The 15961-nt window shown below is 38.6% G+C and overlaps 2 protein-coding genes across 13 annotated transcripts in view; one reads left to right on the top strand and one right to left on the bottom strand.

Moving 5' to 3' along the window:
- The window catches only part of LOC126235854 (cryptochrome-1-like), a 460492-nt gene that overhangs the window by 118625 nt on the left and 325906 nt on the right, over nucleotides 1-15961 (bottom strand). The gene's annotated exons all lie outside the window — the stretch shown is intronic.
- LOC126235855 (probable glutamate--tRNA ligase, mitochondrial) overlaps nucleotides 1-15961 on the top strand; it is a 353293-nt gene that overhangs the window by 273089 nt on the left and 64243 nt on the right. For 2 of the 7 annotated variants that reach the window (XM_049944726.1, XM_049944729.1), the window contains exons 3-5: nucleotides 13281-13476; nucleotides 13556-13767; nucleotides 13919-14147. The exons of 4 other annotated variants lie outside the window; for them this stretch is intronic. In XM_049944726.1, the coding sequence (XP_049800683.1) occupies nucleotides 13281-13476; nucleotides 13556-13767; nucleotides 13919-14147 (637 nt within the window). The remainder of the gene's footprint in view (nucleotides 1-13280; nucleotides 13477-13555; nucleotides 13768-13918; nucleotides 14148-15961) is intronic. One more of the 7 variants, XM_049944731.1, reaches the window with a different exon arrangement.

Here is a 15961-nt window from a genome sequence, read left to right as displayed (position 1 = left end):
GACAAAAATGCTGCAGAAAACCGTGAACTTCTTAAATAAGCTTCTGGGGAGTCTGCTCTTTTATATGTGCAAGTTATTGGGTCGGGGAAGTTTTACAGGAACCAGGAGTGGTTGGATGATGATCTCCGTCCTTGATGACCATCAACAAGCCAATCTGATGAAAATGCAACTCACATATGTGGGTTGCTGAATGCTGACTTAAAATTAGTGCTCGGCTGTTTGCTGACCTGATGAATATTCCACAATGGTTTTGGTCTTGTGTAAAATCAGTAGTGATTTGAAATTATTTATTTATTCAGTCTGTGGACCATACAGACACAGAAAACGAAGATTGCAGAGAGAAGGACGAAATACTGAAGTTGTTTCACTGCAGAAGATCGTAATATGTTATCTCCTTTCAGTCATCATATGCATGCCAAAATGGTGGACATTGAGATAGTTGATAGCAGAATAGAAAAGCAACTACATTCATTTAGTAGTGGAAAGGCATTACAACTAGATGAGATACCTACAAGATTCTACAAAGATTATGCAAAACAACTGGGTTCACTTCTAGCAGCATTTTATCATAGTTCACTAGAGCAATTAAGGGTACCTACCAACTAGAAAAAAAATCACAGGTCACTCCCACTTTCAAGGAAAGGTGCACATCATTGTAGCCTTACATTGTCAACGTCAGTTTGTTGTAGAATTATGGAACATGTGTCCACCTCCGTAGCGTAGCAGTAGTGTTACTGCCTACCACGCAGGGGGCCCGGGTTCGATTCCAGCAGTGGACTGGGTGTTGTGTGTCCTTCATCATCATTTTCATCATCATTGACTCACAAGTCGCCGATGTGGCAATACAGTGGCCGAACTACCCCGAATGGGGCCTCCCGGCCAACAATGCCATACGATCATTTCATTTTTTTTTTATGGAACATGTTAATGCTAAAGAATTTATAACATTTTTGGAGAATGAAAATCTCCTATGTAAAAATCCACAATTCTGCAGACAGAGATCTTGTGAAACTCGGCGCCCTATGTCTTTGCATGAGATCTCTAGCACAGATTGATGCTGTGTTCCCTGATGTGAGGAAGGCATTTGAACTGTCCCACAATGCTGCTTACCAACTATTTGACCAGATTTGCAACTGGATTCAAGGCTTCTGTAGAGATAGAACTCAACACATCGCTCGTAATGGAACTAAGTTGACAGTTGTCAAGGTAATTTCTGTAGTACCCCACAGAAGTGTGGTAGGACTGTTTACAGTGGATATGAATGACCTAGTAAAAGCATCAGAAACACTTTAAGACGGTTCACATATGGTGCAGTTGTCTAAAAGACAGTAGCAACACCGGAAGATAGGCAGAATGACCTACAGAGGATTGATGAATGCCACTTGACCCTGCGCATAAATAAATGTAACATATTGCACATACATAGGAAAAGAAATCCACTGTTGTACAGCTAACGTTATTGATGACAAATTGCTGGCAGCAGTATCTACGAAGAAATACGTAGGAATAACTATCCGGAGTGACCTCAGTTGGAATGACTGCCTAAAACAAATAGTAGGAAAAACAGATGCCACACAGGTTCCCAGGAAAAAAGAAGTGGCTTACAAGGCACTTGTTCGTCTGGTTCTTGAGTATTGTTCATCATTCTAGAACCCTTACCGGGTGGGACTGATAGAAGAGATGGAGAAGATCCAATGAAGAGTGGCGCGTTTTATCACGAGATCATTTAGCCGATATGAAAGTGTTAGAGAGATGCTTAACAGACGCTAATGGCAGATGCTACAAGAGAGGTATTATGCATCACAGAGAGGTTTGCTATTGACTCAGACAACATATTATTTCCTCCCACATATATTTCACTAAATGACATCATTGAGACATTAGAGCTAATACAGAGGCTTACCAACAATCATTCTTTCCATGCACCATTTGCGAGTGGCACAGGGAAGATGGGATCAGATAGTGGTTCCAGAAGTACCCTCTGCCACACACTGTCAGGTGGACAGCTGAGTACTGATGTAGATGTAGAGAAACTGCTGTGCATTGCAACATTACAGAAGAATTAAATATGCAAAAGGTATGAACTGAGCTGATCCCCAAACTGTTGATGGATGAGCAAAAGGCCAATCAAGGTTTGATCGCAAGGAAAGTGACGCAGCATGCAGAAACTTAACTAGGTTATTGGAACAACATCATTGATGGTGATGAAACATGAACATTCCAATCTGACCCAAAGACGAAGTGCCAGAGTGCCGAATGGCACACCCTGAAACAGAAGTTGTCGGGGGATGAGTAAATCTGAGTTGAGGATAATTTAGTTACTTAGTTAGTTACGTGTTCAGTTGATCAATCTCACGGCAACCATTATGATGTGGAATGTGTCAAGTGCACAAGAAATGCACACATGAATCAAGGGTTTTTTTTTTTTTTTAAGCTCAAAATTTTTAGTACCTACCCCATTCCCTTAAATGGCACAAAATGCATATATTGTACCTTTAAATTTATTTATTCCTATTCAAGAATTCACCTGTGGCGTAGAAGGAGTTTTCAAGGAGATACGATTTCAGTTTATTTTTGAACCTATTACTGCTGTCTGTCAGACATTTCATTTCATATGCTAATTTATCAAAAAGTTTTACAGCAGCATATTTTACCCCATTCTGTGCCAAAGGTCAGTGAAGTAGAAGATAGTGTAAGTTGTCCTTTCTTCTAGTGTTATAATTGTGAATGTCACAGTTGTTTTTAAACTGGTCCCCGTTGTTGAGAACAATTTTCATCACTGAGTAAATGTGTGGTGAGGCTGTTATAAGAATTCCTAACCTTTTCAACAGATGCCTACAAGACGTGCGACTATCAGCCCCACACCACTTTAGGAGATCCAAAATATGAATTTTCCAGTTAAGATTCTCATCTATATGTACACCCAAAAGCTCTGCTCTGGCTACTGACGTCTGATTATGTATTATAGGTATTGAAGGAACTGTACTTCTTGCAGCAGAAAATTCAAAGTTCGGAGCAAACCCATTTGCAGAAAACCAAAAAACATTATTTCTATCATTTTCTATTGGAGTTTCTTTTACTGGATTAATAATGATGCTTGTATCATCAGCAAACAGTGTTAGTTTAGCTTCTTGTTTCAGCTAAGATGGCAGGTCGTTCACATATATCAAGAGCAGAAGGGGACCCTATTTAACACCTAATCTATTTTTACCCCAGTTAGATGAAGTGGCAAACTTCCTTAAATCACTTAAAACTTATAAAGAAACTTTTTGCTTCCTGTTCTGTAGATATGACTTAAAACACTCATATGCTGTTCCATTTATACCATAGAATTGTATTTTCTTTAATATAATGTCATGGTTCACACAATCAAATGCTTTGCATAAGTCACAGAAAATTCTTGTTGGCGACATTTACTATTTTTGTACTCTATTATGTGGGCAGTGAAATTGTATATTGCTGTCTCAGTGGAACAGCATTTATGAAATCTCAACTGTCATTTACTAAGTATCCCTTTACTGTTGGGTGGCTAATCACTCTTGAGTACATTACTTTCTTGGCGATTTTTGAAAATGCTGTAAGCAAAGATACTGGCCAGTAATTATTGATATCTATGGTGTCCCCTTTATTGTAGAGAGACTTGACAGTGGCATATTTTAACCATTTTAACCTGTCTGGGAAAATATTTTGAGTTAGTGATGCATTACATACTTGACTCGGAACATCAGCTATAACTGCTCCACATTGTTTTAATATCTTATTAGAGATATCATCTGCTTCAACAGAACATTTCAGTTTTCATAGATTTAATGATTTTCCTTATTTCAGAAGAGGTTGTTTGGTGAAAATTAATCTAAGATTTCTCAATTAACTGACTCTTCCATGTGTTGCTTGGTTTTTTTCTTTTGAACTGTTCTCACCAACTTTTTCACCTACACTTAAGAAATGGTTGTTAAATACATTAGCTACTTGTGTACTGTTGGTTAAAATGGTCTCATTCTCTTCAATAGTAATAATACCTAACCCAGTGGTTACTTTTCCTGCCTCCCTTCTAACAGCATTCAATATTGATTTTATTTTATTGCCCGAGTTGTTAATTTCGTCTCTAACATACGTATTTCTTGATTTTCTGACAACTTTTCTCAATATGTTGCAATAATTTTTGTAGTGTAAAATTACTTCTGGGTCTTTACTAAATCTTGCTGTCTCATACAATTTTCTTTTTTTTTCTGAAGACACCTTAATACCTGTTATAATCCAAAGTATCTTTGAAAACTATTTGGTATTAGTTTTAGTATTTTTTATTTTTGTTTATTATTTATTTATTTTTTTGGTTGGTCAACAATGTTCAAAGAGAAATATAAATGGATCAAAAAATATGTTGCATTTATCATTAGCGTTTGGCTCATTATACACATCTCCCCAATTAACATTTCTTAAACTTTCTCTGAAGTGCTCTATAGAGACTGGGTTGAGCAACCTTACCCTTTTACTTAATAGTTCCTGAACTGTACACCTTGCTACATTTTGTAAGTTAAGCAATTGTTCATCATGGTCTGGTAATCCATTTATCACAGGGAAAGTGTGTTAGCTTTACATCCTCTTGCTGTACAAATACATTATCTGTTAGAGTGCTACTGTCTTGAGCTATATGTGTAGGGAAACTGATCACTGATTCTAAGTTTTATGTCATTAATAACACTTCTAGTTCACTTTTCCTATTAGAATTGCTTATAAAGTTTACATTTAAATCACCACAGATTAATAACTTATTCTTTTTGTGTGACAAACAGCATAATATGTAGTCAAACTTTTTTATGAATAGCTCCAAATCTCGTAATGGGGCCCTGTGCACTGTTGCTAATATCAACACTACATTATCTAGCTGTAGTTCAAATGCACGAACTTCAAAGTGCTGATCGACACAAAATTTGCTTACTTCTACAGTTTTGTATTTATACCCTTGTTTAGTGTAAATAGCATCTCCTCCTCTATTCATGCTAGATCTGCAAGTATAAGATGCTAAATTATACCAATTTATACTGACACTTCCCACCCCCACAGTTACATGGTGTTCAGACAAAGTATTTCAATCTCATTTTTATTTGTGAGATCATATAAACACACTAACAGTTCTTCTACTTTATTTTTTATTCATCTGATATTTTGATGAAGTAAATTGATACTACCTTTAGCTTTATCCCTATTTACTGTTCTTGAAACTTCTTTTATTTTATTTTTCTATTCTTCTTGATTGTTGTCTGCCTGGACTTTGGCTTTAACCTAAAAAAAACCTTATGCCTGGTCCCATTAATGGCAGGGATCGTCCTTTGTGTGACTGTAACCTCCCTTACAGTATCCGCTAACAGAGGAGGCAACTTATCTTTCCCCTTCCTATTTAGGTGCAGGCCATGTGCAGAGTATCCCCACCTACCAATAGCATGAACTGGAACAACATTAACGTGAAATTTTGCTGATGTCTAGAGCATCCCGTTCAGCTCAGTGTTAACATACCTTTCAGCAGTGTTTACCCAGGGCCGATCATGGTGCTCAAAGACCTCCACAAACCCCGCATTTGTGTGCCCGGTTTCTGCACCTATTTTATCCAGGTTACTCCTAATAATATATCTTGTATTCCTAGCCAGGCTGTTCTGGGAAGATTGCGAAAACCATCCTCGTATGAAAAAACATTGCTGCTACCTGACTACTGCAACACTTCCTGGCAAAGCATAACATGGCATCAGAGCACGCTACAGTGCTGATCTCCTTCCCTGACTTCTTTTTGTTCCTCAAGGTCAAGAATGTACTCAAAGGATGCTGTTTTGAGGCTAAGTGGCTGTGGTAGCTTTAAAGGAGATTCCCATCAAGGCCATCGAGGAGGTGCACCAGGCCTGGGAAATGGAAAAAAAATGTGTAGATGCTCATGGAGAATAGTTTGAAGAGTATTAACTCTTTACGCAGCCCAGTGTTTGGACACATTTGTGTGTGTGTGTGTGTTTTCTGATGGAAAAAGAGCTAATGTTCTAAAACTAGTGTGATTGTTGCTTTTTGTTCTGTGTTTCAGTGATCCACACATCAGTCTGCTCCTTATTTTATCCAAGAATATCCATTATTGTTATTATTACTACAAAACTTTTGAAAAATATATTTCATGACTCTTGGTGCACACCTTGTATTTTGTTCAGATGACTTACAGGAATGCAGTCCAGTGACATCGTCTACAACAGTGGTTTCCAGCCTATGGGTGATTACCCACTGAGTGTTAAAATGAAATTTTCTGTGGGATCAAAACAAAAGGGTTCAATTTTGTTTTGGTCACGAAACTGAATTATATTTAAAAGACCATTACTATCATCACTTCCTGTAAGACTGTAATACTGACTAAAAAAAAAAAAAAAAAAAAAAATTATTCTCTCTCTCTCTCTCTCTCTCTCTCTCTCTCTCTCTCTCTCTCTCTAGCATTAACATGTGACAGTGTGGTGTGGAGGCTACAGCTTGTGAAACGAATATATAAGAATCATCTTCCTCATATAGTCCACTCACAACCCATATGCTATGTACTTTGTACCACCCATCGATGACAGTAAAACTGTGGCATATGCATCATAAATGCTTAAATAGCTCATGAGAGAACTCTGAGTTGTAGGTAGTTCCCACAGTGGATCAGAAATTGCTTCATTATTCATTTCACAACAGATAAATGAAGTAATTGACAGCACAAAACAACAGTAATTATGTAATGGCTATTAAATTGCTGTAGGGCTTACACATTATTACTACTACTACTACTACTACTACTACTAGTGGCAATGGTTAGGCACAAAGTGTTGGCAGTGTGAGGTCTTCCAATTTCTTCCACTTCAGAAGTAAGGAGTCCAGTAATCAAGTGATTTAGAAGCAATAAGTACAATGTATACATTTACTTACTTACTTACTCCTGGGCACTATAGACCTTATAGGGTTTTGGCTTCCTGGACAATCTCTGCCCACTCTTCTCTGTTAGCTGCCTTGGCTCTCCACCTTGTAATATCCATTCTTCTCAAGTCCTCCTCCACGTTGTTGAGCCATGTGATCCTTGGCCTGCCCCTCATAAGGTGTCCATCTGGTTCTCCTGTGAAAACTTTCGTGACTCTGCTGTTCTCCATCATACTTCCTACGTGTTCCAAGCAATGTAGTCTATTACTCTCTATTTATGGAATGATATCTGATTTGTTATACAACTAAAATCCCCTATCATTCACTGGCCCACAGATTTTCTTCTTTTCCCATCTCTGCAACAGCTCTTCATCATTTTATGTCATTGTCCAAGTCTCTAAATCATACATAACCACATGTCTCACTACCTTATGACACACAGTCAGCTTCAGATTCCTACTATGGCTTCTTGCTTTAAATACTTTAATCAGTGCAAAGTAACTCCTATTACCAGCGGCAATCCTTGCATGTATTTCTTCTCTCAAATCATTATTCTCAGTTACCAGAGACCCAAGATATTTAAAGCTATCATTCTTTCCCATTCAATGTTCGCAGCTTGTGGTCTAGTGGCTAGTGTTGCTGCCTCTGGATCATGGGGTCCTGGGTTCAATTCCCGGCCGGGTTGGGGATTTTCTCTTCCCAGGGACTGGGTGTTTGTGTTGTCCTCATCATTTCATCATCATCATTTGTGACTGTGGCTATATTGGACTGTATAAAAAAATTGGGACTTGCTTCTTTCTCCTTCGCTATATCTTTTACGATGTGTTAACATATACTTGGTCTTTGACTGTTTAATTGCCAGCCTCATCTCCACTCCACATCCTTGTAATGTTTCAAGCTTTTCTTCCAGTCCTGTTTCCTACTAGATAACGAATTAATGTCATCTGCATATTCAAGATCCTGTATCACTCTATTACACAGTGTTCCCCAGGGTTGCTGCTGTGTGTCTTTTTGCATTACCCATTCCAAGGCAACATTAAACGGAATAGTGGTGAGCACATCACTCTGGTGTAATCCTTGGTTAACATCAGACGCGTTTGATAAAGTGACCTCAACCTTTACTTTGCCTACAGTTCTTCTCAAAGTCATTTCAACCAGTCTTGTAAGTTTGTTGGGTATTCCTGCCTCTTGCATTGCCCTCCGAAATTGATCCCTTTTGATACTATCATAAGCTTGTTTGAAATCAATTAACAGCTGGTGGACATTGATCTTATAGTCATAACATTTTCAAGGATCTATTTGATAGTAAAAATCTGATCTGTAGTGGATCTATTAGTTCTGAAACTACACTGGTAGTCTTGTAGATGCTGATTTTTCCTAATATTTTATATACTATACAAAGCAGTGCAATTCCTCTATGATTCACTCAGTCGGCTTTGTCATGTTTCTTATGTAGGGCAGAGTATTGCTGTATTCCATTGTTCTGGCATGTTTTCTTTCCACCATATTTCCACTATAATCTCATGCAAAACCCTTATTAGTTTTTCTCTGCCATATTTGATCGTTTCTGTTGTAATATTGTCTTCTCCTGGAGCTTTATTGTTTTTAAGAGTATTGATACTAACTTTAACTTCTTCCAGTGTTCAATTATTCAAAAACAGTCTTAATCACATTTATTATTATTATGGCGGTATAATAATAATAAATGTGATTAAGACTGTTTTTGAATAATTGATTAATCATACTAATCGCTGCTTCATCTCCACAACCATGTTGTCCAAAAATCTTCCAGTGTTGGTTCCTCAACTGATTCCTGGTACTCTTCTCTGTTTACTTCCAGCTCCACCTCTTCTACCATACCAGCATCAACCTTACCTTTGTTTTCTGATTCTGTATTCAGTAGTTCACTAAAATCCCAACTGTCTAAAATCTGATCTTTTCCCCCAATCAGGTTTCTCTCCTTATCTTTACAGAAAGCTGTGCTGGGTTGGAATCCTTTCTTTATATCTTTCACCCTCATATAGTATTACCTTGTTACCTGAGCAGTCTTTCTCTCTTCTAACCCGTTAATACACTGTTTTTCAATTGCTCTCTTTTCCATCCTACATTCATTATCTGCTTCCCTTCACATCTCTTCACTTGGTATTCTTCTACAGTACTTCCTGTTCTCCACTGCAGCATACTTTTTCTTGCCTCATTCCTTTCTTCTATCTTCCTCCTACAATCTTCATCAAACCAGAACTGGGTTCTCGATTGCTTCTTTCTACCCAGTGCAGATTCAGCTGTCTTATGTATTATATCATTGACTGTTTCTCATCTTTCATCAGTACCATCTCCTGTCAGTCTTCAGCTTCATTAAGTCTAATTGTCAAAATAGTTTTGTACTGTTGTACTGTATTTTCATCATTTCTTAACTTGGCATCATCAAACCTTGGCACAATAGTTCCTTGCCCTGTCTGTAATTGGCTACCATATGCCTGTATTTTATTCTTACCAAATGGTGACCACTATCTCCATCCACACCATGACAACTATCCACTTGTAATATATCTGAAGGATGTTGTCTATCTATGAGTATGTGATTGATCTGATTTTTTGTGACCCCATCTGGGGAGCACCAAACTTTCCTTACGGCCTTCCTTTGCATCCATGTGCTTTTAATAATAATATTATTGCCCATGGCAAAATCAATTAGTAGGAGACCATTATCGTTAGAAGTTTCATGTAGAGTCTCCTTACCAGCTGTTTTCCTGTATGCAATTTCTCTTCCTACTTGAGCATTGAAGTCCCCCATAACCAATGTTATATCTTGCTTTGCCACCCTAGCTATTTTCTGTTCCAGTTGCTCATAGAATATATTTTTTTTTTCCACTGGCTCTCCATCTTCTGTTGGAGCATATGTACATATGAAAGATATTCTGAAAAAGCAGGCTCAGGCTTTCATTCATAGTACACAGATTCTTTAAAGTCCAATGTGGCAGACTTATGAACACTATCAACCAAAAAAATCTGTGCCTTTGTATCCTCTGTTTCCAAAGCAGTAGAACAACGTGTGTGTCCCAGGTGGTAATATTCCACTTCCTTTTCATTTCACCTCTTGTTCTGCCACTATTGTCACAGTATAGGTTTTCATTTCCTATTTCAGATTCTTTAGTCCTCCAGTCTCATTCAGTGTTCTCACATTCCATGTCACTTCATACCATTTCATATGCCATCTCCACTGTTTGTCCATTATGTCCATCTGGCTTTGTTTGTACTTTGGTTCCATAATGAGCTCTTCTTTCCAGTGTAGGGTTGTTAGCCCCATGCCCAACCATCCTCCTTTATCCAGGCTTGGGACTGGCACTGGGATTTCCATGGTACCTCCCATTGGCAGAGTTAGTGTACACATTTTCACTTGGTTAATTTTACATGCGGGGTCAGGAAAAAGCAAGTGGTATTAGTGAGATGAGTGCTGCAGAGGAAGCATGATTTGTAACAAGTATCTGCCTCTCAATGCAGATTAAAAAAAGAAAGAAAGAAAAAATAGTTGTTAGTTTAGTTAGGCACTGATGCTCATGATGGTGGCACTGGGGGTGGAGGTGGGTGTAGCCAGTTCATATCTCATTACACTTAGGGGTAATGGCCGTAGAAAGATTGGTAACCACTGTTCTACAGCCACCAACATTTCGACAGATGCACACCCTGTCATTTTCAGGGTACAAATGCACTAAGAAAGTGCAGTGCAAGGAGATTTAAAACATTGGTATGCAGAGCATCTCTGGAAAGATAGGTAACACTTATAAAACACACACACACACACACACACACACACACACACACACACACACACACACACACACACACACAGTAAATTGTAAAACACTGGCACTACTGCCTTGGAAATAACAGGGTGTGCACCTGTCAAAAGATTGGCGGTTGTCGAAGATGTCACTTGGGTGCATTCCGGTAAGTTATTTGAACAATTTATATACCAGGAGAAACTCAGGTTTCACCTTGTATACTGTTCACACACCTGTCAGAAGTTATTGTGGTGAAGGATCAGTCCAATAATTTGTGATGCCCTAATTTGAAAACATCTGTCCTGTTTTTACATTGTGCAGGGGCTCTTGACATACATTATGAGGATTTTCAGAACTTCAACCATGCTTCATCATAAGAAGATAGCATTTCGGGATCAACCTTTCCATCACTCACAGAGTGCAATAGACAGCTGCAGTACTGACTTCAAGCAACACCGTCTGAATGCCAACTCCAGCATCTCAAGATGACCGGAGATGCTGGAGTTAGCAGGCAGTATGCATGAGGTGTGCTTACTTGTGTATATGAATGGTGTGTGTGTTTGTGTGTGTGTGTATGTGTGTGTGTGTGTGTGTGTGTATGTGTGTGTGTCTTTTAAAGATGAAGGCTGTGGCTGAAAGCGTTGTGTAAGTGTTTTTTAGTTGTGCTTGTCTGCAACTCCATGTGTCTTCTGTACAGTTAAGTAGCAATCTGTCTTTTCCTACATAGCTAATATACCGCACATAAATAGGTAAAGAGAGCAATTACTGTTCAATTACATTATTGGTGGAAACTCACTGAAAACAGTAACAATCCTAAAATACCTAGGAATAAATTAGAGCTCATGTGAAAGTTTATAGATGGTTGTCCCCCCACCCCTCCCATCATTTTCAAATGGAAGAGAGAAGGGAGAAATCACTGTGGGTACGATAGGTAGCCTCCACTACACACTATCAGGTGGCTTGTGGAGTATAGGCACTGATATACTTCAGGCATCTTAACACTATATGCCAGACTGGGAGTCGGATATGAACATCTCATTCTGCTATCAGAACTCCTCTGAATGTCTCAGAGGAGAAGAGCCAGTGATAAACTGAAGTCTTTAGACAGACCATGCCATATATTCAGATGAACGCTGGAAGAGCACTCCCTGTAAAAGGCGGTTATCTAGTGACGGAAATAGGCCAGAAAAAAAAAAAAACTTCAGATGGGTTAGATAGTGTCTGTTTTAATTCACTTATGAGATACACTGTCCAGTCACATCAATGTGACCCTCTGTCAGAAGCCTGAATAACCACCTTTTGCAGCGTGGACCTCTGTGAACACGTAGAAAGTAAATTATTGAGGTTCTGGAAAGTACTGACAATGATGTTGACTCCAGTGCCTGGACTATCTATGCTAGGTTTCTTGGTTGAGGATCCATGGCACGAACAGCCCAATCGAGGTGGTCCCACAGATTCTTGATTGGATTTGAATCTGGGAGGTGGTTGGTGAGGGGAGTACAGTAAAATCATCCTGGCGCTCTTTGAGCCATGCACGTACACTTTGATTCATTGTGCTTTCCAAAATGACAGGATGACCAGGGGAATGACATAAAATCATTCCCCAAACATAGTGCTCCCTCCTCATTTGCTTTCAGACATTTCTTGCAGTACACATCAATGGTTATTTGTCCTGTGAAGCATAAAACATGATTTCTTTGAAAAGGCCACCTGTTGCCACTCAGTGGACGTCCAGTATGCAAATTCCAGCCTTTGTCGCTGAAGAACAGCAGTTAGCATGGCTGCATGAACCAACTGCCTGCTGCAAATGCAATGTTTGCTGAATGGTCGTTGAGGAGACACTGTTGGTAGCCCCTTGGTTCATCTGGGTGGTCAGTTCCTCAACAGTTGCATGTCCATTCACTTGTACACGTGTCTGCAACTGCTGTTCACCTCTGGCATCAATGGCACATGGTGCAACACAGCTGCCTTGGGGCCAGTTTTGGACATTGCCATGTTATACTTTAACCACAGCAGCATGAGAACAGATTACAAACATAGCTGTCTTGGAAATGCTTCCACCTTTGGCCCGAAAGCCAATTATCATGCCCTTTTAGACATCAAAAGACGTCAAATGAATCACTTTGTTTCTACATTGCAACAATGACTGCACTGTTTTCGACAACTCCTGACATGCTTTATACACACTCCACTGCTAGTGCTATCACTGCAGACCGTGAGTAGTTGTTGCAGATTGATGTCGGACATAGGCGGTGTCGGACACAGGCGGTGGTCATATTAATATGAATGTATTGTGTAGAATCTGCATGGCAGGCACTTGTAACCATTTCTACTTCCTATACTTAGAGTATTCAGGATGCAAATCACCATCAAACATTCCAGATTTAGATTTTCATTGCTTAAAGCAAATATGAGATGGTTCATTTGAAAACAACACAACTGATTACCTTGCATTTCTTTCTCTAGTCCAAGCTTCTGTTCATCGTGTAGTGACTTGACTTGAAATTAAACTCAGTTGTTCATCAGCTGTTTGATGTGTGTTCCAAATCTATATTATCTGTTTTTCACCATTTAATTTTACAGGAAACACGCAGAATATTTATTATCTTCTGGGAAAGCATACCCATGCTTTTGCACTGAACGGCGCCTCGAATTACTGCGAAAAGAGGCGTTGAAAGCGAGGCAAGTTCCACGATATGACAATAAATGCCGTCATTTGTCAAACAGTGAGGTTGGTGAGAGACTAGAGCAAGGTACTCCTCACTGCATTCGGTTCAAGGTATTGCATCTGTCTGCAGTAAGACTGACAATGTCTTAAATTTGTCTACCACTTTTAAAATTATTGTAATTCATTTTAGCTGTCACCTACAGATCCTTTTTTAGATCTAATATATGGTGAAATTTCATATGATTTGACAAAATCTGAAGGTGATCCTGTGATTATGAAGGCCGATGGCTATCCCACATACCATTTTGCGAATGTTGTTGATGATCATTTTATGGAAATCTCTCATGTTTTGCGAGGTGTAGAATGGCAGATTTCAACAAGCAAACACATTTTATTATACAAGTAAGTATATCTGAAACATTTGTAGATTTTTCTAGTAATAATTTTGTATTCATCAAATTGCCTGGACACTATTCTTATGCAAGTGGCAGTTTTTTAATCATGGATTAATGAAATTTTTCCTCCCTTTCTTATTTTTGATTTCATGTTACAGAGCATTTGGTTGGCGGCCACCACTGTATGGTCATCTTCCTCTGATTATGAATAAGGATGGTACCAAACTGTCTAAGCGCCAAGGTGACATAACTGTGGAGTATTTCAAGAAAGCTAACGTCTTTCCATTAGCTTTAATTAACTACATTACAAGTGCAGGTGGTGGATTTGAAAGAAATATGGATAAAGTGAAACCACAGATATACTTGATGCAAGACCTGATAAATCAGGTAAGCTGTTTGCAAGTTGTGACAGTACATCTACTAGACCAAATATACACTGATGAGCCAAAATATTCCACTGTCCACCACGACATTGAATGCCACTTGGTGGTGTTGTAGGCACATGATATTGTAAGGAAAATATAAAGTAGAGCAGAGGTGAATGAGGAATCATTCTAGTGACAGTATAGACTGCAAATGGGGAAATGCACTGACATATGTGACTTGAACATTTAAGGGTGGGTTATTGCTCAGCATCTGGGAATGAGCATCTTGGAAACAGCATAGCTGGTCAGCTATTCATGTGCTACTGTCGTGAGCCTCTATGGAAAGCGACACCACGAGTAGGCAACTGTTGGGTGTGCAAGTCTCATCACAGAACATAGAGGGTGGAGGTTTTCCACTCTGTAAACCAGAATACACTGCAATCTGTGGCAGATCTAGTGTCAGACAAAAGTGTTTGGGAGCACGCTATTCACTGCACGCTGTTGAACGTGGGGCTCTGAAATAGACAATCCCTGCATGTTTCCATATTGACCCCATGACATTGTCAGTTACCACTTGGGGGAATCACAGTACTTGTTACACTTGGTGAATAGTCTTGTCCAGATACACTGATATCCAGGGAAACAACTGCTCCAAACATCTGCTGCATCACTGATGCAGGTCAGTGGGGCAGTGCTGTACTTGTCAAATCCATGCCATGTAGAATTGCTGCTGTATTGTGGATCAACATGCTATTAAGCAGATGGTCTAATGTTTTGACTCATCAGTGTATACTACTAAGTTATTTAGATTTGGAATAGGAAGAGGGTAAGAAAAGAATAGGAAGAATGAATTGAATGAAAATGAAGCAAAGAGTATCCTATTCATTGTAATCTGAGGGCGATGCAACTGAAAAGAATAATTAAATATAGAATGTATAGTTGTCACCTTATTTGTCACAATGATTTGAAATACAGGATTCCGTCATTTTAGAATCAAGTCTAAGAAATATCCTCTTTATTGAATTGGCAAATTATTAGAATTTTAATTCATAGTTATGCCAGAAGTTATATGGACTGAAAGTGCAACACATCCGATTAAATTTAGTATTTACGCTATAAAATTTTCACTGATAGTTTAGCGGCTATGATAGGAACTCCTAAAAACATTGTCAGAAATTGGTGTAGTTGTTTCCATAATAACAAACTAATAATTTCTCACCTATGGATAATGGAAGATCAAAGACTTGTAGATGGTTGAGATTTGATTGCCAGAGCAAATACTGCTCCGAAGAATTTGTCAATGAAGTCTTTTGATTTTAGTGATCAACAGTGATCTTAGAGCAAGTTGTTTTCTAAAAGCTTACACTACTGCTGAAGAAAATGTCATTTTATAGAAGCCTTGTGTTAAACACCATCTTAGGAGTATTTTTGTAAATGCTGTGCATTAAAATTGCACTAACTGTCAGTATAAGATACATCAAAAGATGTAATGCAAAGACTACTAAAAAAGAATTGTAGAATTGTGACTGAATGAATACGAGTATAGTGACTGATTTACTTCATGAAGAATTCATTATATTGTAATAGTGGCCAAGTTGGTTATGAGTCAGACATATGCTCTTTGTTTAGAGCCTTGCTTAATATCTGTACATTTCATAAGGCTAATGAGGATTTCTGATATATACAAAAAGACAGAAAACATTAAATTTCAAAGAGAAAAGTGCAATCAGAGGGATGGAATAAACTCTGAATATAATGAGAGAGATTCAATAAAGAGAAGGAAAATAAGGCAGTGGGCGGTGGGGTGGAAGGATGATGAGAAATAAATTTGTAAAG

The sequence above is a fragment of the Schistocerca nitens genome, chromosome 2, assembly GCF_023898315.1.
Source record: "Schistocerca nitens isolate TAMUIC-IGC-003100 chromosome 2, iqSchNite1.1, whole genome shotgun sequence".
Classification (NCBI taxonomy): Eukaryota; Metazoa; Arthropoda; class Insecta; order Orthoptera; family Acrididae; genus Schistocerca; species Schistocerca nitens.
This window is presented reverse-complemented; position numbering and strand designations above follow the sequence as displayed.